A 26,055-nucleotide genomic window follows, 5' to 3' on the forward strand; every position below is an offset into this window, starting at 1 on the left:
ACGGGCAAATCTTTTACCTTTTTGTTCACTGAGTTCCAAACATTCTACAAATACCAACTTAAATGAATATTTACTGTATAGATAAATAAATAAAATGTTTGTGATGCTTGTTTTCAAGGGCCTTCACAAGCACGTCTCCATTGTACGATAAATCCATTGAGTAGTCTTTTACCAGTAACTAAAAGCTTTGAGCATTTTTGACTAGCTTTGTATGTATTGCATAATAATTTTGGAGAGAAAAAAACATTAATGACTGATAGATAATGTGTACATTCCATAGCTAGCAGAATAAAGGTAACATTCGCTGCAATAATAAAATACTATACTTTCCTAACGCTTGTGGGTGGACTAACGTTTTAAATAATGTCTGGAAAGAAGCAAGATTATGCAATCTCTCAGTGCCAGCGAATGCTTTTTGTGTAAGTTACAGCACGGATAAAATACAAAAGAAGTGGGAGGCAGAGACAGTGAAGGCACATAAACAGCTGCCTATTATTTTTCTGCTAGATGTTACAAGTGCTGGATTAAAGCAGACCATAACATGGAGCTCTTTACTTTCCTGTGCCCAGACTGCACTGTTCAGAAGTGCACATACACTTTACATGCAGCAGCTAAGGGAATAAGTATATTGCAATTTGAAGTCTAGAGAGATGAGAATTTCATTGGCTATGCATAAAATCAGCAGTAATGAAAATAATATGGGTTATTGCTCTCCACAGCGCTGTGATGCTCCGGTGTACATACTGTAATTACAGATAGATGAGAAAATAATAATTAATGGAAAACAAATAGGGGTGATGTATTAATCATCATACTCCATAAAAGTGCATATACCCATCGAAAATAATCTATGTCTCAGATTACAGAAGAGTTATATATATATATATATATATATATATATATATATATATATACACTGCTCAAAAAAATAAAGGGAACACTTAAACAACAGAATATAACTCCAAGTACATCAAACTTCTGTGAAATCAAACTGTCCACTTAGGAAGCAACACTGATTGACAATTTCACATGCTGTTTTGCAAATGGAATAGAGAATAATTGGAAATTATTGGCAATTATCCAGACACCCTCAATAAAGGAGTGGTTCTGAAGGTGGGGACCACAGACCACATCTCAGTACCAATGCTTTCTGGCTGATGTTTTGGTCGCTTTTGAATGTTGGTTGTGCTTTCACACTCGTGGTAGCATGAGACGGACTCTACAACCCACAGAAGTTGCTCAGGTAGTGCAGCTCATCCAGGATGGCACATCAATGCGAGCTGTGGCAAGAAGGTTTGCTGTGTCTGTCAGCGTAGTGTCCAGAGGCTGGAGGTGCTACCTGGAGACAGGCCAGTACATTAAGAGACGTGTAGGGGGCTGTAGGAGGGCTACAACCCAGCAGCAGGACCGCTACCTCTGCCTTTGTGCAAGAAGGAACAGGAGGAGCACTGAAAAATGACCTCCAGCAGGCTACAAATGTTCATGTGTCTGCAAAAACAGTTTGAAACTGACTCCATGAGGGTGGTTTGAGGACCCAATATCCACAGATGGGGTTGTGCTCACAACCCAACACCGTGCAGGCTGCTTGGCATTTGTCACAGAACACCAGGATTGGCAAAGTCGCCACTGGCGCCCTGTGCTCTTCACAGATGAAAGCAGGTTCACACTGAGCACATGTTACAGACGTGACAGAGTCTGGAGACGCTGTGGAGAGCGATCTGCTGCCTGCAACATCCTTTAGCATGACCGATTTGGCAGTGGGTCAGTAATGGTGTGGGGTGGCATTTCTTTGGAGGGCCGCACAGCCCTCCATGTGCTCGCCAGAGGTAGCCTGACTGCCATTAGGTACCGAGATGAGATCCTCAGACCCAGGGCCGGCGTCAGCACCCGGCGCACCCGGGCAAATGCCGGGGCCCTGAGCAGGCAGAGGGGCCCACTGGCGGTCGCGCACCCCGCTGGGCTATGGGCGGAGGAGATTGGTGTCAGCGCCCGCCCTTCTCCACCGCTTGCTCAGGGCCCCGGCAGCCCGATACTTACCTCTCCCCATGCCTCCGCAGATCAGCTGTCTTCCTGCTCTGCGCCCCCTGTGACGTCTCAGGTCAGAGGGCGCGGTGACGTCTTTACACCGCGCCCTCCCCTGAGCCGTCACAGGGAGCGCTGAGTGGGACAACGCCGACAACGCTGGAGTTCGGAGCCGAGCAGCGAGCGGCGGTCAGCAGGCAGCAGGCAGCGGGCAGCAGGTAGCAGGTGAGGAGAAGGGAGGTGAGTATTTGATTTTTTTTTTTTTTTAATGTATGGAGGCATGGGGCATTATAAAGAGGGGAGGGGGGGGCATCCTGCATGGGGCATTATAAGGTGGGGAACAGCCTGCATGGGGCATTATAAAGAGGGGGGGATTCCTGCTTGGGGCATTATAATGAGGAGGGGTGACAGCCTGCATGGGGCATTATAAGGTGGGGACAAGCCTGCATGGGGCATTATAAGGTGGGGAACAGCCTGCACGGGGCATTATAAAGAGAGGGGGGAACATCCTGCATGGGGCAGTATAAAGAGGAGGGGTGACAGCCTGCATGGGGCAGTATAAAGAGGAGGGGTGACAGCCTGCATGGGGCATTATAAAGAGGAGGGGTGACAGCCTGCATGGGGCATTATAAGGTGGGGAACAGCCTGCATGGGGCATTATAAAGAGGGGGGGATTCCTGCTTGGGGCATTATAATGAGGAGGGGTGACAGCCTGCATGGGGCAGTATAAAGAGGAGGGGTGACAGCCTGCATGGGGCATTATAAGGTGGGGAACAGCCTGCATGGGGCATTATAAGGTGGGGAACAGCCTGCACGGGGCATTATAAAGAGAGGGGGGGACATCCTGCATGGGGCATTATAAAGAGGAGGGGTGACAGCCTGCATGGGGCAGTATAAAGAGGAGGGGTGACAGCCTGCATGGAGCATTATAAAGAGGAGGGGTGACAGCCTGCATGGGGCATTATAAAGAGGGGGGGCAGCCTGTATGGGGCATTATGTGGGGGGCAACAGCCTGCATGGAGCATTAAAAGGGGGGTGCCTGTATGGGGCATTATGTGGGGGGGGACAGCCTGCATGGAGCATTAAAAGGGGGGGCCTGTATGGGGCATTATGTGGGGGGTAACAGCCTGCATGGAGCATTATAAGGGGGGGGCAGCCTGTATGGGGCATTATGTGGGGGGTAACAGCCTGCATGGAGCATTAAAAGGGAGGGGCCTGTATGGGGCATTATGTGGGGGGTAACAGCCTGCATGGAGCATTATAAGGGGGGGACAGGCTGTATGGGGCATTATGTGGGGGGTAACAGCCTGCATGCAGCATTATATGGGGACCGGTATCCTGTATGGAGCGTTATATGGGGGCCATTATTCCATATGGAGCCTTATATAGGGGCCAGTATTCCGTATGGGGCCTTATATGGGGGCCAGTATTCCGTATGGAGCCTTATATGGGGGCCAGTATTCCGTATGGAGCCTTATATGGGGGCCAGTATTCCGCATGGAGCCTTATATGGGGGTCAGTATTCCGCATGGAGCCTTATATGGGGGTCAGTATTCCGCATGGAGCCTTATATGGGGGTCAGTATTCCGCATGGAGCCTTATATGGGGGTCAGTATTCCGCATGGAGCCTTATATGGGGGTCAGTATTCCGCATGGGGCCTTATATGGGGGCCAGTATTCCGTATGGGGTCTTATATGGGGGCCAGTATTCCGTATGGGGTCTTATATGGGGGCCAGTATTCCGTATGGGGTCTTATATGGGGGCCAGTATTCCGTATGGGGTCTTATATGGGGGCCAGTATTCCGTATGGGGTCTTATATGGGGGCCAGTATTCCGTATGGGGCCTTATATGGGGGCCAGTATTCCGTATGGGGCCTTATATGGGGGGCAGTATTCCGTATGGGGCCTTATATGTGGGCCAGTATTCCGTATGGGGTCTTATATGGGGGCCAGTATTCCGTATGGGGTCTTATATGGGGGCAAGTATTCCGTATGGGGCCTTATATGGGGGCCAGTATTCCGTATGAAGCGTTATATGGGGGCCAGTATTCCGTATGGGCGTTATATGGGGACCAGTATTCCGTATGGAGCCTTATATGGGGGCCACTATTCTGTGTGGAGCGATTCACCGGTTTCTGAGCTATTGTGGAATTTACAATAGATATCACTCATGAAGTGAAATCTTTGCATTGTACTATATATATATATTTCTCCGCCGTATCTCTGCATCATGAATCGTGGTATGTGTTAAAGGGGCCCACTGAGACTCTTTCGCCCGGGGCCCAGAAAAACCTGGAGCCGGCCCTGCTCAGACCCCTTGTGAGACCATATGCAGGTGTGGTTGGCCCTGGGTTCCTCCTAATGCAGGACAATGCCAGACCTCATGTGGCTGGAGTGTGTCAGCAGTTACTGCAAGATGAAAGCATTGAAGCTATGGACTGGCCCGCCCGTTCCCCAGACCTGAATCCAATTGAGCACATCTGGGACATCATGTCTCGCTCCATCCACCAACGTCACCTTGCCCCACAGACTATCCAGCTTTAGTCCAGGTCTGGGAGGAGATCGCACAGGAGACCATCCGCAACCTCATCAGGAGCATGCCCAGGCATTGTAGGGAGGTCATACAGGCACGTGGAGGCAACACACATTACTGAGCCTCATTTTGACTTGTTTTAAGGACATTACATCAAAGTTGGATCAGCCTGTAGTGTGTTTTTCCACTTTAATTTTGGGGGTGACTCCAAATCCAGGCCTCCATTGGTTAATAAATTTGATTTTCATTGATGATTTTTGTGTGATTTTGTTGTCAGCACATTCAACTTTGTATAGAACAAAGTATTCAATGAGAATATTTCATTCATTCAGATCTAGGATGTATTATTTGAGAGTTCCCTTTATTTTTTTGAGCGGTATATATCTATGTATATATATGTGTAAGTATATATATATATATATATATATATATATATATATATACTGTTTATGTTTACAGGTATACATAGGTATATATATATGGATAGTGCCTTGAAAAAGTATTCACTTTTCCTCATTTTTTTCACAAACTTAAAGGTACTCTATTGGTATTTCTGATGATGTACCAAGACAAAGTAACAAGTATTTGTGAAGTTTAAAGGAAATGATACATTGTTTTCTAAATATTTTAAAAATGTAAGTCTGAAAATTGTGATGTACATTTGTTTTTAGCCCCCCTGAATTAATACTTTGTTGGACCACCTTTCACTGCCATCACTGTTGCAAGTCTTTAGGGGTATGTCTCTACCTGCTTTGCACATCTAGAGGTTGGAATTTGTGACCATTCTCTGCAAACTAGCTCTAGCTCAGTGAGATTGGATGGAGACGTCTGTGAACAGCAATTTTCAAGTCTTGCCACAGATTCTCAATGGGATTTAGGTCTGGACGTTGACTGGCCCAATCAAACACATGAATATGCTTTGATCTAAACCATTCATTGTAGCTCTGGCTGTATGCTTAGGGTCTGTGTCCTGCTGGAAGGTGAACCTACACCCCAGTCTCAAGTCTTATGCAGTCTCTAATAAGTTTTCCTCCAGGATTTTCCAGTATTTAGCTCAATCCATCTTCCCATCAACTCTGACCAGCTTTCCTGACATTGCTGAAGAAAGCATCCTCACAACATGATGCTGCCACCACCATGTTTGACGGTGGGGATAGTGTTTTCAGGGAGCTGTGCAGAGTTAGGTTTCTGCCAGACATAGCATTTTGCATTTAGCGCCAAAAGTTCTATTTTGGTCTCATCTGACCAGAGTACCTTCTTCCACATGCTTGCTGCTTCCTCCTACATGGCTATTTGCAAACTACAAGCAGTTCTTCTTATGGCTTGCTTTCAAAAATGGCTTTTTTCTTGTGCACTCTTCCATAATAGGCACATTTGTGATCTATGTTACTAATCTACTGGTTGACAATATTTTTTTTTTTCATTTACAAAAACAAAATTAACTGTATTTTAATATATTTTTCGTGCTGAATTTAAATATGCATTCAGATTTTTTTCTAACAGGCAGGGTTTCTTATGACACACATTTCAAGTTTTATGGAAATATTAAAAAATAATACTTATGTCAACATTATATTCGGGATTACTTGTAGCAGGATGTCTCTCTTCTTTGGCCAAGCAATAGTCAGCCAACATACTGGGGCTCTACTTGCATTGGTACCTCCATTTCATTCTAGAAATCTGTTGATGAAAACGTTCTCCATGCTGGTCACTGAAAGCAGCAAGATTTTCTGGGAAGAAGTCCAAGAAATTAAGTTTCAAGGACATCTTGCATCCCATAGCTTGGTATGATTTCACAAGATCACTCACTATATCCCCATAGTCTTCTGCTTTATGATTTCTGAGAAGAGAAGAGGAGACATCTTTGAAAGACAGCCAGGCTGCTTTTTGCAATAGATTTAACAGTTCCTGAAATTGTTCATCATCCATCACTGATCTTATTTGTGGCCCTAAAAAATGCCTTTTTTCAGTTTTGCATTACTAACTTTGGGAAATTTACATTTCAAATGCATAAATGCAGCAGATTTTTTATTAAGTGCCTTTACAAATTCTTTCATCAATCCTAGTTGAATATGCAGTGAAGGTAAATATACTTTTTCAAGATTCACTAAAGTTACATTTGAGATTTTTTTTGGCCAGGAACAAGAGATTCACATTTAGGCCATTGTTTTGGAATGAAGTGAGGCTTCCTATCCCTGCTATCCCATTGACATAAAAAACAGCAGAATCTAGTGTACCCAAGTTGCAATCCAAGCAATAAAACAATCACCTTCAAATCTCCACAGATATTCCAGTTATATTTTTCATACTGGATTTTTTCTAACTGCAGTTTCATATTTTGTTATGTCTGTTTCATATCCGCAGGATGTGCAACAGATATTGATTGGAGTTTATTACCATTTTACAAAAGAACGGCCTTCAATCTAAGTTTTGATAAGTCCACAAACAATTGACACTCATCTGCCCAGTCTTGGGGCCTCCATAATCATACAAAATTATTGCAAAAAAATACTCCTTTTTCTTCAGAGAAATAGTTTTTGAAATCACTCTCTCGGCTATGATACCTGCATATTCTCAAGTCTTCCAGAGCAGATTCCATCCTTTGAGCTTGGAACTTAGAAGCTCTGATTGCTGTTTAGACAAATCTACGTCACCGATAAGGTCACTCAGATCTGTTTGAGATAAGAAGTAAGGTTCTGACTAACCGAAAAAAACTCACAGCTAATATAAGAATGGGTGCTTTAAGGGGTCGTCCAAAGGCAAAGTCATTTTCTTCCTAAATCCCTATCTATTTGATGCCATACTCGAAACGAATTTCTAATATACTTGCTTTAAAAATTCCCTACCGTTCCCTAACTACACTATCTAATTGCTATTGTATTTTTCCCTACTTCCTGTCTGATGACTCTTCATTTGAGAATCCCACTGCATGCTGGGATACTCAAACAAAGCCTCCTCAGGGGCAGAGGCAGCGGTCACTGCCGCAGCCTCTACCTCCTCCCTAAAACGAAGGTTATTTCAGTGACTGTTCCCTGCACTTTCTCCTGCATGCTGTCCCCTGTCTCCTGTGTGCTGTGCCCTGTCTCCTGCGCATTGACCCTGTCTCTTGCGTGCTGTCCCCTGTTTCTTGCATTCTGTGCCCTGCGCAAAGCAACCGCTCTGTTGTTGGAGTAGGTGAATAGTGATAAACCGGCAGCAGAGAGGTGTCAGAATACCCAGCGTACAGAGACCAGCGCTGCCCCCGCAAATGATGTCACTGTTGTCTGCCAGTTTAGTCTAAGACTAAGTCTAAGAATGTTTAATCTAAGTTAGCGCTGTCTAAGAATTAGCATTGATAAATTTGCTCCAATGTGTTTATTGTCCCTGTGATATCAATTATCCTTTATCTCTGACATATCTCTTCCTATCTGAGCATTCTTTGGGTGTAAATATATGGGATAAACATTTTGCAGCCCCAACTTGGATCTTGCGCCTGATGATCACGTAAAGCGTAACCGGCGTTTTTAATTTTATTTAATAAATCAATAGGACACATGAAAATAAAAACTTTGTAATATAACTTATTAAAACAATCTGCTTCTTTCTCTGCCAGAATTGATCAGTCATTATACAAATTAAAAAATCTGCATTCAGTGAAGACAGGCTTTCCTATTACTGAGATAGGAGATGGCAGCTGTTACTGATAAGATTGTAGCAATTGCCATCTCCTACATCTGTAATGGGAAAGTTTGTCTTCATTGAATACAGATTTTACATCAGAATTGAAAATTTTGATAATGACTGATCAATTTTGGCAGAGAAGCAAATTTTTCTGATGAGATATATTACAAATTTGCTTATTTTCATGTGTACTATTGATTTATGAAAATAAAAATTAAAACAACGCTTACTCTTTAACGGTTCTTCTGTGACATCAAATAATAAAAGTTTTATAAATTGTATGTAAAATTCATTTTTTTGTTAAACATATGGATGTTTTCTTCCAGAAACAGCACCGTCAGCAATATCTGGTATTGCAGCTTACCTTTATTCACTGCACTTCATCAACTGCTATGATCGTAGTGCCAAGCTCCAGTAGTGCTGACATTTCCAATATCATATATGCTTAATAATATTCACAATTGTCAACACCTGGTTAACCATATGCAAGCAGCCTGAGCATCTAGATAGCGAAAATTGATATTATGTATATTGGCCTGGTATTATGTTTTCACCTTGTCTTTGTTCTTTTATTATATGACTTTTACAATTACAAAGAAAAATATCAAATCAGCTCACCCTGTCCAGGTATCCTTCAATCTAATAAGGTGCGGTGCATAGACAGAAACCACAGTCTGATTCCCAGGTGAAAATGATCAGGAAGAAGGCTGGAAGACATCCAGCAACTGCAATGGAAAGGACTATCAAAACATTATTTTTTGTAACTATTAAAATATCAAAAAGGAAAACATTTTATAATAAACACACTAGGCCTACGCGTTTTGAGCTCAAGGCTCTTAATCATGAGCTTGGAAGTAATAGCATACTGACAACATGCACTTATTTACTGTATTTTTCATCAAACTGTTTGTCATTACCTAAGTGAAAACTAACTAATCTGCAATAATTCCACATTCACACCAGATTTTAGGTGGTGGTGGTGGTGGTTTACATACAATTCCATTTTTTAATTCCATTCTAAAAGTTGAATTCATGAAGAGGACAGGTCCAGCAAATGACAAATTTTCATCATGATCATTGTGGTTTGGTCCTGATGAAGCAGTTTGAAAACCTTGAAACGCGTTGACACAAAAAAACACATTCATAGTTCAGCTTTGTATGTGATCGTACCTTTGAACTTTGGGCAACGCGGACTCCGAACCACCGTATTCCTCATTTACTGCAAATTTCCATCATGTTGTCAATTGTATTACCAAAAAAATAATATCATAGCACGATGTACACCAATGGTTCCTAAAGGAGCCTACTGACTATGATGGCATTATTCAGGTTCCATTCATTGTATCTATCAACTTGCTGGAAAAAGGTCACCATGATGGAAACCCAACTCAAGTTGATATAATGAACTAGGTCATTCAGGTGTTATTGGTGTCTGTTATTTAATGGATTCATCCCCTGATCAAATTCCATTTTCTACTCCAAAAATGGAAAAGAGAAACAACAGAATACTGGAAAGCTAATGTGAACCTTGCCTACGATGGCGTCCGTCATGTGAACATATTTTGAATAATTCACAAATACTGGAAAACTGCTAGCACATTGTTTTCATGGTTAGATTCTCCAACTAGTCATGGGAGAATCTCCAGATCAGTCAGACAGATACAAATTAGGTGTTGAAAGGGTGTAAGTAATGTGCTTCATTACCATGAGGTGTCATTCCTAATTTCAGGATTAAGAGCAGCGTTCTCAACTTTCCACTGGCAATGTGTCACAGTCGAGAGTTGTATTAGTGTCATTTTGCACCACACTTTAGACAACCAAATTCAAACAGACTTTCAGCAATCATCTACCTCTGGACAAATCATCAGAAACATTATCACTTACAACTGGCCAGTGTATTTTTATGACAAGTTACAAACCAGCAATGCGGCATTTCTATTCTGAAAAGGTCAAGTAGCTGGATAATTATTATTCAAGACCACATTTAGATGCCTAAGAGAGTTATTCTTACATATTAAAGTATCTCTTCTAGGCAGCTCTGATATACACAAAAACACAATAGCTACCATCAGTATCTCACATGTCATGCATCTAAAGAATATACAACCCCTGGCAAAAATTGTGGAATCACCGGGCTCGGAGGATGTTCATTCAGTTGTTTAATGTTGTTGAAAAAAAGCAGATCACAGACATGGCACAAAACTAAAGTCATTTCAAATGACAACTTTAGGGCTTTAAGAAGCACTAAAAGAAATCAAGATTAAAAATGTGGTACTCAGTAAGGGTAATTTTTTTCAGACCAAGCAGAGGGAAAAAATGATGGAATCACTCAATTCTGAGGAAAAAATTCTGGAATCACCCTGTACATTTTCATTTCCAAAACTAACACCTGGATCAAATTAGATCTGCTCGTTAGTCTGTATCTAAAAAGGAGTGATTACACCTTGGAGAGCTGTTACACCAAGTGGACTGACATGAATCATGGCTCCAACATGAGAGATGTCAATTGAAACAAAGGAGAGGATTATCAAACTCTTAAAAGAAGGTAAATCATCACGCAATGTGGCAAAAGATGTTGGTTGTTCACAGTCAGCTGTGTCTAAAATCTGGACCAAATACAAACAACATGGGAAGGTTGTTAAAGGCAAACATATTGGTAGACCAAGGAAGACATCAAAGTGTCAAGACCGGAAACTTAAAGCAATATGTCTCTAAAACAGGAAATGCACAACAAAACAAATGAGGAACGAATGGGAGGAAACTGGAGTCAATGTCTGTGATCAAACTGTAAGAAACCTACTAAAGGAAATGGGATTTACATATAGAAAAGCTAAACATAAGCCATCATTAACACCTAAACAGAAAAAAACAAGGTTACAATGGGCTAAGGAAAAGCTATCGTGGACTGTGGATCACTGGATGAAAGTTATATTTAGTGATGAATCGCGAATCTGCATTGGGCAAGGGGATGATGCTGGAACTTTTGTTTGGTGCTGTTCCAATGAGATTTATAAAGATGACTGCATGAAGAGAACAATCAAATTTCCACAGTCATTGATGATTTGGGGCTGCATGTCAGGTAAAGGCACTGGGGAGATGGCTGTCATTACATCTTCAATAAATGCCCAAGTTTACATTGATATTTTGGACAGTTTTCTTATCCAATTAATTGAAAGAATGTTTGGGGATGATGACATCATTTTCAAGATGATAATGCATCCTGCCATAGAGCAAAAACTGTGAAAACATTCCTTGAAAGAAGACACTTAAGGTCAATGTCATGGCCTACAAATAGTCCGGATCTCAATCCAATTGAAAATCTTTGGTGGAAGTTGAAGAAAATGGTCCATGATAAGGCTCCAACCTGCAAAGCTGATCTGGCAACAGCAATAAGAGAAAGTTGGAGCCAGATTGATGAAGATTACTGTTTATCACTCATTAAGACCATGCCTCGGAGACTGCAAGCAGTTATTAAAGCCAGAGGTGGTGCAACAAAATACTAGTGATGTATTGAAGTGTTCTTTTGTGTGTTTGTTTTTCGTGATTCCATAATTTTTTCCTCAGAATTGAGTGATCCATAATTTTTTCCCTCTGCTTGGTCTGAAAAAAATACCCTTACTGAGTACCACATTTTTTATCTTGATTTCTTTTAGTGTTTCTTAAAGCCCTAAAGTTGCCATTTGAAATGACTTTAGTTTTGTGCCATGTCTGTGATCTGCTTTTTTTCAACAACATTAAACAACTGAATGAACATCCTCCGAGCCCGGTGATTCCATAATTTTTGCCAGGGGTTGTATATCTGTCTTCAGGCATGTTGTAAATCCAGGTAAAAAACCTGTTCAGTAGAGATGAGTGAAGCAATTCAAAGTGAATCGAATTTGCTTCAGATTTTTTTTTAAAAATTGGATTTTCTAGAACCTGTATTTGCCATTCAATTCGCTGGAATGTTGGCCACAATATTCCTTGATACTTTTTAGGGCTGGGAAGATGTAAAAAACTGAAAGAACATTATACTTATCTTGTTCTTCCACTTTTCTGGTGTATGTGTATTGCTGTTAAATTTTTTAAGGGTTAAATGGAAAAATAACAATTACGCCATTTTTTATGCCATATACTAATCAATATAAGTAATCAGTTCACTGTATAATATGTTGTTCCAATTCCAAGGATACTAAAAAAAGTGTATAAAAATATGATTATTGCAATTGTTTTCATTATTTTTTAGTAAATTTATAAGAGAAAAAACCTTGACTTTTATTCCACACCTAATATACAGGTATAGAGATGTACTGATGCATACAGATGTATGTACAATGTGCCTGTAAAGAAGAATACTAAATAAATATTTATCAACACAGCATAGAGAGATGTTGGAGTCCCTCCCACAAGGTCCTGAATTGGAGGAAGAGAAACCATACGATCACAGCAGCATCCAAGACACATGCAGAGATATTGGGTCCACCTACCTTGTATGTTAGCGGAGATAGACTGACTTAGTGTTATATGTTTGACAGTGTCTTGCTCTCAGGGTCAAGACAACTGTGATATACATCAAGTAGACATTGCCGTTTTGTTGCACCAAGAGATGTACTTCGCCTGAGGCGAAATGTTCATCTTACCTCATGGCTGATGGAGCTCTGACTGTCATAGTATACTAAATCTATGCCAACTAAAAAGTTCTGACCAAGCTTTACCATTCTCGGGTATGTACAATAACAAGCACAATGAAAGACACTACTTTTTAGAAACAAGCAAAAATCTTCTATGCTCTGAGGTCCATCTCTGTATTGTATCTATCTTTTGGCCACCACGGTGCGTTTTTTTTTTCTCACTTAGAAAGAATCTCTTAGCCAGTTTTTGCTATGTAATCTAAATAGAATAAATAAGAATAAATAGGATTGTAATCCCAAACGGGGTGAGTGTCCTAAGTGCACAAAGATTCAGCAACCAATAAAGAAAAAAGAAGTACTAGGACAAATGTAAATACAAATAATATCAATATTTTTTAAGGAATATTGTTGAAAGCAAGGAAAGGGGAATCAATATCCAACTTGGCAAATGCAAATAAAGAAGGTGAATGAGCTGAAAAGGGGAAAAAAGTATAATAATCACCTGAAGATGTAAAATTATGTAAACCAGTGCATATACAAGAAATGACAGAACATTGCTAATCTGTGGTGGGATTGTGGTTGGACCAGAAGGTATGGGTCGCCTAGTCCTGTACTGATAATCTCTTGCTGATAAAACACTGATTTTATTGAAGAAGAAAAACATAGCCTAGTATGTGACACATTGCTGAAATTGTGGTCTCAGCCCCTGCATCACGCTGCTCTCAGATTACATGGCACTTTAATTAGGAAACCAACTTACTAAATATGTAATTCTAAATTTACACGCCTTTAGAACTAACCTTTGTTTTGTCATTTTGTGCCACTTTTTCTACCAAATATTTATTTTCTTTATAAAATATTTTACTATTACGCCATGAATTATTCTTGCACAATCTGGCCATTAACTTTAGATAGCTGGCCAAACCCTCCCCACACAATCACATTCATCACACTAGTGTTCTAAATGAGAGTGGAGTAAGGAGCCTGGTAAGCCACGATGATGGCAGCTAATCTAACCTGGTAGCAAAATAATCAGACATATTGAAATCCAGAAGCCCAATCCCACTTCCCCACATATCTGCCAAGTTATGGCACCATCATACAAATGAAAGGGGTCCACTACTGGACAACTGCAGCTTAATCACTTCACAACCCCATTTACAATAAAAAAAAGGATGCACACCACACAGAGTGGCGCCCTTCCAGCGATGTCAGCACCAATATTTCTTGGAAGATTAAATTACATTGTTTTGTCACGAGGGTGCATCAGCCAATCAACGGCCATAGATCCACTGCAGCCTTTACTATTTCATCTGAGCAGATGATTGCTCTGACGGAATATTGATTAGCTACAGACGATCAATGGCTACTTATTGGCTGCAGTGGGCATGTGACACAACAATGTCATGAGATCTGCTAGGAATAGCGGCACCAACATCACTAGAATGGCACCACTGCGGCAGGTGAGTATCCACTGTTTTTATTTTAAATGGGACCCTGAAGTGATTAAGTAGTGGACAACCCCTTTAAGATAGTTGATTGGTCCTACCAAAATCTAATGTCTATGGCCATTTTTAGCTACCCCTCTACATGGTCTCATGGGATAGAGGCACTTTTTTACCTTTGCTGTTTGTTAAGTCTAGAATTAAGGCAAACCTGTAGTGAAGTTGAGTGAAAAATACACATTTGCGTGTCATTTGGCTGTAGCATTACAAGGGTGGAGGGTATCTTTTATTTAAACTTGATCTAGGTAGATAATGCAAAAGTACAACTTTATATTGATATACAAGTACAGATGTTACATAGTTACATAGGCTGAAAAAAGACAGGTCCTTCAAATTCAACCTTTCTCCACCAGTTATATATACTCTATCACTAGATTATCCATAACCCACAACGCCATTTGTTGTGAGGAAAGCATTGAGCCCTTTTTTAAATACTGAAAAAACAAGGGGAAAGGGAAAGGGAAAACGTATGTCAGCTCACCATGTAATAGCCAGACTCATCCAGTCCCAACGAAGTCTTGCAGCGGAGACGCCCAGGTCACGGGCTACCAAAGTTCAAGTAATGAGAAAGCAAGCAAAGATGTCTCCAGCAGGACCAGGGTTGTGGTCCTGCTGGAGACATCTTTGCTTGCTTTCTCATTACTTTTTTAAATACTGTTACACTTAATGTGGTTGGCCATTCCATCCATCCTTTCCTATTTAGCTTCCGGAATTGCTTTTCCACCACACTTTCGTGTTTTTATGTACTTTCATAAATCATACAGATGTAAGATCAGCTTGTGTAATTTCAGAGCTTAACAGGAATCTTGGTAAGTATAGCCCCCATAAAATAAAAACCTTCACACAATGTAGTAAATAAGTTCAAGAGACAATATTTGAAAAAGCTTGTTCCCTTTTCAAATCAACATGAAAATACTCATATTTTGACTTTTAAGATACTGTGCTATGTTTTATTTTTTTTTCTGTGGTTATTACATCTTTATTTTTATTATATAGCACTCACATATGTTTTTGTTTTCTTTACAGCGGAAAAGGGAAATGAAGACTTCTATTCAAAAAGGAGACACCTTGCAGAACTTGCAGCAAAGGGAAGCCTTCCTTTACATCCTGTCCGAGTGGAACAAGAAAGATCCTACAGTCCTGAAGGTGGCACTCATGGTGGCACAATGAGTGGTACTCTTGGTGGCACTCTTGGTGGATCAATGGGAGGCACCCTTGGTGGCTCAATGGGTGGCACTCTAAGTGGGTCAATGGGTGGAACCCTTGGTAGTGGTACACTGGGTGGCACCCTTAGTGGTGGTACATTAGGTGGCACACTTAAATTAAATGGACAGAAATCCAAAGTCACCAAAATACATAATCATCCATTGGCCTCATCATACAATCCTGACTACAAAACCTGGGACCACTCCGAGCATTCCCTGCGGAGGCAGGCCTATGCAACAAAGAAGCATTGCCCAGTGGAGTCAGTAAATGAACAGATTCCATCACAAAATCAGCACTATGTTCCTCCACAGCCATACTTTGTAACAAACAGCAAAACAGAAGTAACTGTCTGAAACCTATGGAAAGTTCACCCTACTGGAATCAAACACCATTGAGGGTATAGAGGTGGGTGTCCTTGTATGCTGAAGATCTTGAAGAGGAGATTGGGTTTTTCATGACCAGCAATACAGTTGAGGAAAGCAATTAGGGATTCCATTTTCTACTTCACAGTGAAGGTTAAGAAAACAACTTTTACCTATGCTTTTTTTAACAAAAGGAAAACAAACAGAAAAACTAGTGATTTCAATTTTATGATATGGAGTAGCACAACAGAGCCGCCACCTCTGCAAAAATTAACATGGTTGTTCTTAACTGCCGAAGAGGACGTGCTGAAGTGGAAGTTATAGGGGCCAATATTTTTGTAAAAAAATAAAATAAAGTAATAAAAAAAAGGGAAAATGTTATGAGTGATTATTTTCAGTATCATCTCTTTGCACATCTGTGAAAATCCATCTGAACCAAGGCCTTTCCATCTATAAGAAGCAAAAAAACAAACAAAAACAAATGGTCAAGAACCTCAATAAGACTGTTACATAAAAAGGGAACGGAGCCTTTCTTATTGATGGAAAGTGCACAGTGAAAATTGACTATTTTACACAATAAGGTGAGAGAAACTTTCAGCAAAAAGACAAGACTATAGGAATTTATCGATTTGAGAAGAGATTTCGGAAGATGAAAAAAAAATCAATATGTTCTTCCTTTCCTTGCGTTCCACATGTAAACAGTTGGGGAAAGTATTCTGCACTGTCTGTTATAACTTCTTTATCAGTCTATGTTTGCCTATTTTCACTTACTTATGACTGGAAAAATACAAAGTGGGCGGTGCCTTTAATGTATTTCTATCGTTCAATGAAAAAGTCTTGTTTGATCCTTTCTTTTATTATTTTGCTTAATTACTTACATTTTTTCTGAGTACTAGTCTTTTGTTTGTAACCTGGTTCAAAATGAGTCCTTCTTTAGTTATGTTGTGCATATCTGGTAAATATATTTAGCGTTTTATGTTTATGTTATAAATATGTTTGCTTTTTATGTTTTTTTTTCTTTTTCTTTCTGTTTTTTTTCACCTTTGGATCAGCAAAAAAAGATTAAGAAAACAAGAAAAAAAAAAGAAATATAGTTTACCTATTTGAGTCATCATGTGAATGTTTTGCTTCAAAATGCATGGGGCTGCCACATCTGATATATTCAGTGTACAGATATCCCTTCAACTATATAATAAGAAATAAAAAATGTAAATCACAGCCATAAAGTATATTCCCTTCATTTGCCAAAACACTGAAAATGTAGCTTTTATTATTTGTGTTGTGCTACCAAATATTACAAATGCCCCCAGTAGATGAACTTGTACTGTTGACATTTTTAGTTGTGCATTTGGGCATAAATGTGCCCCAAAGAAGACCTTCCATCAAAGTTATTATCCTCCCAATATATTGCAATCATTATATTATTTAGCACTGTGTCCTTACAATTGCTCATTCTGCCTTTCTATCCAGCTAACTCTTCTGTTTTCCATTAGGTCTGCGACATAATGTGATTGAAAACTGACTAGTTGATTCATTCTAAGCTCTATGTAGAAACAGGAGGTCAATTTTCTCTGTACAAGTCATGAATCACTGCAAAAGTCTATGGCAAGAGGGAGGAATTGATCAGCTGGGTCAAGAGTTGAAGAGGTAGTTGATAAATGCAGGGACCAGATACTTCTTGTTTCTACCTAGAGCAAAGAAAACAGAAGAAATAGCTGGGTAGAGGGGCAAAAATGAGCAATTCTAAGTAATGATTGCAATGTATTAAGAGGACAAAAATTTTGATGGGAGTGCTTCTTTAAATTATGTAAACATTAAAGGTGTTTTCCACTACTTGGACAATCCCTTCTCAATCGGTATGTTGCCCCTGGAAAATATTAATTCTTATTCTCAACTCTGCAGCTGGCATCTTTCCAGTGGTATCAGCACTGGCTCTCCTGAGGATAGCATGATATTATGTCATGCAATCCCTGCAGCTAGTCAGCACTGGTTTCTCTCTTCCCACCTTCAGGCAAATTAAGAAGAAGTCAAAGCTGCGGCTGGTCGATCATTTCCTCTTGATGTCTGATTCATCATAAGATGAGGAGGGTAAAGCCTGCACTGATTGGCTGCAGGGATTGCATAACATAACAATGTGACGTGAGTCCTGGGAGAGTGAGTGCCGACACCACTGGAATGGCCCAGGCACTGGAAGTGAGTGTAAGCATTATTTTACAGGGGACAAACATGCAGATTGAGGCTGAGTTGTCCGAGTACTTGACAACCCCTAAAAATTTGGCCATGCACTTCATTTCTCCATGATAGACTTGTTGACCCTTACAGAATTAACTAAGTTAAATAAAAATATGCCGAGATGTATTAAAACATAATTTCATAAAGACATATGTAGAGTAATACAAAACATAAAACATTACAACTCTTCCGGTTGCTTTCTATGAAGCATTTTTGAATTCACTATTTTCAAATCATTATTATTTATTTCCATTCAATGATTTCTGTCAACATGGAATAAGTTGTCAGACTAACTTTTTTCTATACCTATGAGACATCAATCACATTTTCATCTCTATTTCGTCAGTGATGAACAATATTCTATTGTTCATTGTTGATAATTATACTCATTTACATAAGGCAATTATCGTTACTAATGCTTTTACTTGTTCTTATCAGAGTGTTAGTTGCTTTATGCAAATTGATCTCTGAAAGTAAATGACAATATTGGCCTGTGAAAGGGAACATTTAATCATTTAGTAAAAAAAAAAGTGCCTGAAAGCAAACAAAAAGCTGATAACCTCATCATAAAGGTCTTGTTATTAATTATAGGTCTATATGATTAAATTAGGTTGCAAACTAAACATATTTGGGGGTCAATATGGTTTAAAACATTTATCACAGACTTTAGTATTTTTTTTTTTTTAAATAGAAGTGTGTCAAGAGGGTAACTCCTTATATTATCTTGATGCCATGTGTTTGGATGAAAATGTAACGTAGTCTATAGAAACAAAAACATGTTTATTATTAGAAAAGGTAAAACTATGCATTCAGACTTGTACTTTTTAATTTTACAAGTTGCTCACCAATGATAGTTAGAGCTCAAATTTACTTAAAGAGAATGTGTCATCAGTAAAAAATGACATAAGTTTTTATGTTAAGTATATTTTTAAATATTTTTGTTTATGTTCGTATTTCATTTAAATATTAATATCTACGTTAAAAAAAAAAAATCATTGTGACCACTAAGCTTAAAGTGGTTGTTCACTACTTTAACAGTGATGACTTATCATAAATGTCTGATTGGTGGGGTGCGACACTCTGCACCCCCACCGATCAGCTGTTCTCGGTGCTTGCGCCGTCCAGAAGTGTTCAGTTATGGAGCTGCTCCGTCTGCTGATAGTGGTCGCTGCTCGGTACTGAACATTCGCCACTTATTGATTTGGATAGGGGGCAGATGTGCAGTATCTGGCAGCGACCACTATCAGATGGAGCAGCTCTGTAACTGAGCACTTTTGGCCGGCGGCAGCACCGATGATAGCTGATGGATGGAGGCGCAGCATGTACCCCCCCTACCGATCAGACAATGATGACCTTTCTTAAGGATAGGTCATCAATGTTAAAGTAGTGGACAATCTCTTTAATGCTAGGCTCATGCTTCTTATTCTGTAGAAGTCACTTTTCGGTAGTCATATTATTATCACGGGCAATATAATATCTAAACTGTCTATAGATAGCACAGAATCCACATGCACATTGGGTGATGGTCACAGATCACGTTCCCGCACTCAACCCACAATGATGCCCAAACATAGTACAGGGCTTATCTAGAAAGCTCTCCTATAGGAGTTGAGTATGAACCTGTCTATTGCTATCTATGGAGGCTGCAAAGCTCTGAATCATGTTAGCCTATTCTTATCCAAGATGACTGCTCCCATAGCCATGTTCAGAGTGTAGAAAGCAAAACTCTACAATCATAAAATTAAAAGTGATTAAAAAAAATGTTTTACTTTCTGATTTTAATTAAAACAAACTCATATAGATGATACATTTCCTTTAATTTTTAAATGTATATCTAACCAACCTAATATAATAATATCTGATATTATTTTCACATCATCTGATATAATGCCACACTACTATGGAGCCATGAAGTTTTCTAATTTATTCTTATTGAAAACATGAATTATAAAGAAAAGATGTTATTTCATGCTTGTTTATGTCTTATGTACTGTATGTGCAGTAAAATATAAAAATGAAATTCTACAAATGATATCCTTTCAGCTGCTGATATTTTCAGCAAATTAGGAGCTAATATCCAATACATTTATACATGATAAGAAATCTACATATATGTGAGGCTTGTGCTAAATCAACATTTTTTAATCTGCGCATAATATTTGCCATATTTTTAATCAACCTTATGCAGCCCATTTAAATGAAGTCAGCAGATCCTCCTGGTCTCATACTGCACATTATGTAAGTCTTTACATAACTATTGCTCTTTCTCATAGGATGGATTGTCTATACTAAATTCAAATTAAGGGGGCAAAATAAGGGCACAGAGGTACAAAAATTATTTTTTTGCTATAGAATCCAGAATTTTAAACTTTACCATCTTGAAACAACGAATGCTCACAAATCAACAAAAACTTTGTATATTGTGCATTAAACTCCCATGAATTATAAATACTAATTAAAGGGGCTGTCAGGTACCTAAAATGTCCTTTCTATCTATCTATCATTATTACCCAACACCCTACACTTCTCCCTATCCAGCTAATCCCTAAATGTATTTTTTCACTGCACGTACTGTAATGTTTCATTTAAGAGGAGTCTCAAACAGAATGTCACAGGAGGCTGAGGCTGCACTCACTTCCCTGAATCATCTATCACCCCTCCTGGAACAGGAGTTCTGTACTCACATCTCCCATGAATTCTATCAACATGACCATAGATCCAGGATATCTTCAAAAAGCAGTGATGCAAAAAACTGTATTAAGTAACATCAGCGCTGCCCCCTGATGGCGTCTTGTTCCTGGAGGGTTGATAGACACTGCAGGAAAGGAAGTGCAGCCCCAGCCTCCTGTGACATCATGTTTGAGACTCCTCTAAAACGAAACAAGAAGTACAGTAAAAAAACACATTTAGGGATTAGCTAGATAGGAAGAAGTGTAGGGTGTTGTGTAATAAAGCAAGTTACAAAAGTGATTAGTAGGTAAAGGTAGATATTTATAAAGGACATTTTAGGTACCGGACCACCGCTTTCATTCAAATTTCATACATTTTACTGAAGCTGGAAAAATTGTAACTATTTTCTTTTGACATATTGTAGAAATCCAGACCATTCAAGCTTTTCTTAACAAGAATTTTTAAAAACAAAAGGGGTTCATCAGGAATCAAACAGAAGAGCCTAAGTTAGGTTTCATAGTTAAAACTCCCCATACCCAACAGATAGCTGTTGGCAAATAGGTGTCTCACCCTAATCCCTCTTTACAGGAATACTAAGTTATGCCTAATGCTCTTATACTCTAAGATAGCCGATGCCAGACTCCTCTGGTGGTGACTTATCTTCTGGAGAACAAAATGATTGAGCACCCTGAATCCTGGAATAATACATACAGATTTTTTTATTTTTATAGCATAGGTTGTCTTGATCCTAGAATTTGAAATTGTAATCAATCATACTCCAAATCTTTTATAAGCATTAATATAAAACTAATGTTATATTCTCTTCTACTGAGTTGAAAGAAAAATGTCTCTATTTTCAAAATGTTTTAAGCACAGTTTTTTTTATACTATTCACATTTATTACATAGAACGGCAAGCAAAATACATATATATATGTGTTAAATTTGGTATATCATATGGATATGCCACATATGAGTCACCTTGCCCCTCAGCAACTTTACCCTCTTTTTAACACATTTTCCAAATTATTATTTTTTTTATCATTATTTTCTTAGTCATAAATAATTATCAAGTAATAAAAAAATAAATAAAAAGCTGCAATTAAAGCTGGCTAAGGATATGTACTCTAGAGTCTTTATCTGCTGATAGCATGAGATGTACAGTATCTATGAGATGAGGTAGGTCTGTCAAAAGTTGGACCCTCCCTAATGGTTTTTGGGATCTTACATAATGTTCCTAATCTTCAATAGCCAAAAGCACCCTCAAGTTACCATACTGAAAAATAAGGAGATTAGTTGGTTAAAGTTTTATACCACCCTTTTCACCTACAAATATGTACCAAGGAAGAAAGAAGCTCTGACCCCTCCTGTATTAAGATGCCTATATACCTTATACAGCTATTGGCCAAAATCCATACATATGAATGCTCAACTTTGCTATGCGTTAATGTGTTTTCAAATAGGAGAGAGAAGTCGGCTGCTACCAAACACCTCTGGCAGCACCGTATCTTCTAGAGGACTAAAGAATGGGGTATTGAAGTTCAACAAGTCTGATCCTTCTTCTGACATAGTCTGTCAGAAGGCCCATATACATTAGATGGTTGACTGGTTTTGTTATTATCAGGTTAGTTCACTTTTTTCTAATGTATATGGTGGCCTTTAGAATTACAGCTATCAGACTAAAATTTTGACCAATGGGGCTTTCCAGCCTTGTATTTTTTCTAAATGCACCATCTCCTTTAAGAGGTAAAGTTTCTCACTGGTGTAAGGAGACTTATAGGCCATGCAATGTTCACCTGAGAAATTTTATATGTAAATAGCTTATTGACAATGGAAAACAGCAGAAACTCTCGTGACATCTGTTGGAAGTAACAATTCTAATAGTTAATATCAACCCTTTAAGGAGCCTTGCCACATAAGTTAAGATATACTTCCAAACCAAAACCTCCATTTGCAGACACTTTTTTCTTGTTTCATTGCCCCTCGTCAGTGTAAAGCAAGAGAGCTAGTTGATTGTGTGAGAAGTATTTGACAGAGGGTGTAAGGGGTACAATTTTACCTTGTGGAGAGTTGGGTAGTGAGAATTATAGGCTCAGCAATTCTATCCTAATGCTATTCTAAGAGTTTAAATATGCAAATAGCCTCATTACAGAGGAATAGATAATAGACTTTAGTGACAACTAGTTATGTCCCAATGAAAAACAAAACATTATAAACTGGGTACCACAATAAATGTATGTACCTTCAGAATAAAGTTAATATGTCAATAATCCTGCACAGTAACCTATGTAAAAGCTAGAATAAAAAAAAAACAAACAAAAAAAACAATTCCCGATAAATTGTTTTGTCCTTGACTAATGTTGAAAAAAAAAATAGTGATTAAAAATTCATATGTAGTCAAAGCCAGTAGAAACCACAGCTTGTCCTACCAAAACAAGTTCTGATACAGTGCCATCAAAAGGAAAATGAGAAAGTTGTAAGTATCAAAATATGGTTACCTAGAAAATGATTATTATTTATTGAATTTATTAATAATTATTATTATTATTGAAAATTATTTTGGGTGCAAAAGTAGCAAAACATAAAAATAAAAAAATTTATTTGGTCTTTTCGTGATCATATTGAGACCCACATAATAAAGATAATATGTAAACTATAACTAACAGTAAATGTTTTTAAAAAAATTAAATTGCTGTTTTTTGATAATTTTTCCTCCTAAAGACTTAAGTAAAAAGTGATCAAAAACTTACAGGTGCCACAAAGTGAAAAACTACCACAAAAAAATAAGCTCTTATATGGCTTCGCAAATGAAAATGGCTCTCAGAAAATGGTGACACAAATAAAAATTTTTTTTTTTTGACAAATGAATTTATTGTAATAATAATAAAAAAAGAAATAAAACTATAAGAATTTGTCATCACTATAATCATACTGACCTACAGAATGAAGCTAACATTCTGCTGGTGAATAACATAGAATTTAAAGCACAAAAAACAATGGCAGAATTGCTGTTTTCTTTATATTCCTTACTAAAAAAGCATTAATAAAAGTTTGTTAATAAGTTATTCGCACTCCAAAATGATCAAAATGAAAAATGGAGGATCGGGCTCAATGGACTGTGAACAAACTTTTATTCATGAAAGGCCTTGATAGAGGATAAGACAAAATCAGCATTACAGCTTACATCATATGCGACATCAACGCGTTTCAGGTGGCTGCGCAATATTAAGCACGACTAAAGGTGTGCAGCCACTTGAAACGCGTCAATGTCGCATATGATGTAAGCTGTACAGCTGATTTTGTATTATCCTCTATCAAGCACTTTCATGAATAAAAGTTTGTTCACAGTCCATTGAGGCCGATCCTCCATTTTTCATTTTGATTGCCTCACGCCTTGACGCTGCATTTTTTTGAGCTCCAAGCACTACCATGATGTCTTCAACGGTGAGCTAGACTTAATGTTGACCCCAAAATGATGTCATTGACAAATTCAACTCATCCCTAAAATATGGTGTGAAACATTAAAAATAGTAACAGCAAGAATAAAAAAGTAAAAAAAAAAAAATAAAATTTGCCTTGTAGATTAAAATTGGCTGTGACGCCAAGCGGTAAAAGTCCAAGCCTTCCCCTCTTTGCTAGGAGACTAGCCCATAGAAATAGCAAGATAATACACGAGCGGTAAAAGTCCAAGCCTTCCCCTCTTTGCTATGAGACTAGCCCATAGAAGTAGCAAGATAATACACAAGGCTTTCCATCATTACTCTATTGCACCAAAGGTTCGCCCGGTGTTCTATATTTGTTTGTTTCCACCCAGATCTCTGTACGCCCTGTAATTTAGTGTATGCATATCTGTTAATAAAATATTTGGGACCTTTTAGCTGTATACATTCATTCTTGCCCTTGAAGCAACCTACAGTGATCAAAGCTCTTAGTAATTATATTAGTTCACATTCTGCCTATGTAATTTTGTTCTATTCATATAATTAAAGCAAATTAATGTTTATTTCTCACATCAAGATAAAGGTTCCATAAATGCAAAATGCTAATGTTCAATCAACTAATTAAAAAGTCATTTTCCTGGAAAGACTATGCATCTATAAATATTGCTTTCATGTAAACGGTACACGCTTGTAATGAACATATCAATTGTATGATATGCAGTGTTCTGCAGAAATCTCTTCAGCTGATCTCTAATCTGCATTTTAAATCTGTAGGGCCATCTGCATTATAGTAGATTGAATTTTTTTTTCTTTCATCATTATAAATGCAAGCTGATTAGACACTAATTGTTTTAGTACCGCATCAAACGACAATTTTCTCGCGTAAAAGGAAAAAAAAAACAGGGAGGTGATCTCTTTTTTTTCCATTAGAGAGTCATCTTACATCTATTTTCTAAATATTATATTATTCCCTCCCTGAAATAAGAACTATATTAAAATTCATATATTATAATTTGTGCATCTTGTATTATGGCCTTAAAGTAACAGAACACTGCAAAATGTATGCACTGTGCTATGCCTAGTGGAGAACCTGGATAGGAAGGGCATTACTTAGGAAATCCCTATTTCACTGCCCACTCAGGCTCCACTCTGGCCAACAGACATTGCGTCCATAGTGATTTGTTCGTATGACATTTTTACATTTTATGACCAGAAGGCAAAGACTCTACATGTTTAGAGAGTGAAGGAACCCAATAGTCAGGGCGGACATAACCATTGTTGAACCTGGACAGTCACACAAGGCCAAGAGGTAAGGAGGCCCCACTTCTATGTTCAAATCAGGTGGACACTTATGGCTCTCAGAATATCATAGAATCATAGTATGTTAGAGTTGAAAGGGACCTCCAGGGTCATTGTGTCCAACCTCCTGCTCAATGCAGGAGTCACTAAACCATCTCAGACAGATGTCTGTCCAGCCTCTGTTTGAAGACTTCCATTTAAGTTGAACTCACCACCTCTCGTGGAAGTCTGTTCCTCTCTAGTTCCACTCCAATTCCTGTTCCACACCACTTCCAATATGGTGACAACAAAAGAAATGTATGGGTTGGTGCAATGCAAAGGACCCTTATACTGTTCTTGCCCAGGGGCCCTCTTCAGTCTGTGTCCGCTCTTCTTAGATCTATTCAAACTAAGTGTTGCTTGTAGTGGCAATCATGCCGCTTAAGAGCCACAAAAATAAAGTAATTAATGGACAAATTTCATTGGAGAGACCACACAAACCCGAAATCTGAAATAAGGCAACCCTTTAAAGAGATC

At 38.7% G+C, this 26,055-nt stretch overlaps 1 protein-coding gene across 1 annotated transcript in view; it reads left to right on the plus strand.

Moving 5' to 3' along the window:
* Positions 1-21,019, plus strand: part of SHISA9 (shisa family member 9) — a 515,889-nt gene extending 494,870 nt beyond the window's left edge. The window contains exon 4 of the mRNA XM_073647698.1: positions 15,358-21,019. Within this exon, the coding sequence (XP_073503799.1) occupies positions 15,358-15,890 (533 nt within the window). The 3' untranslated portion in view covers positions 15,891-21,019. The remainder of the gene's footprint in view (positions 1-15,357) is intronic.
* The last annotated feature ends 5,036 nt before the right edge of the window (positions 21,020-26,055 follow it).

Source organism: Phyllobates terribilis, unplaced genomic scaffold (genome assembly GCF_046119375.1).
Source record: "Phyllobates terribilis strain yellow unplaced genomic scaffold, ASM4611937v1 Scaffold_9__5_contigs__length_417890890, whole genome shotgun sequence".
Classification (NCBI taxonomy): Eukaryota; Metazoa; Chordata; class Amphibia; order Anura; family Dendrobatidae; genus Phyllobates; species Phyllobates terribilis.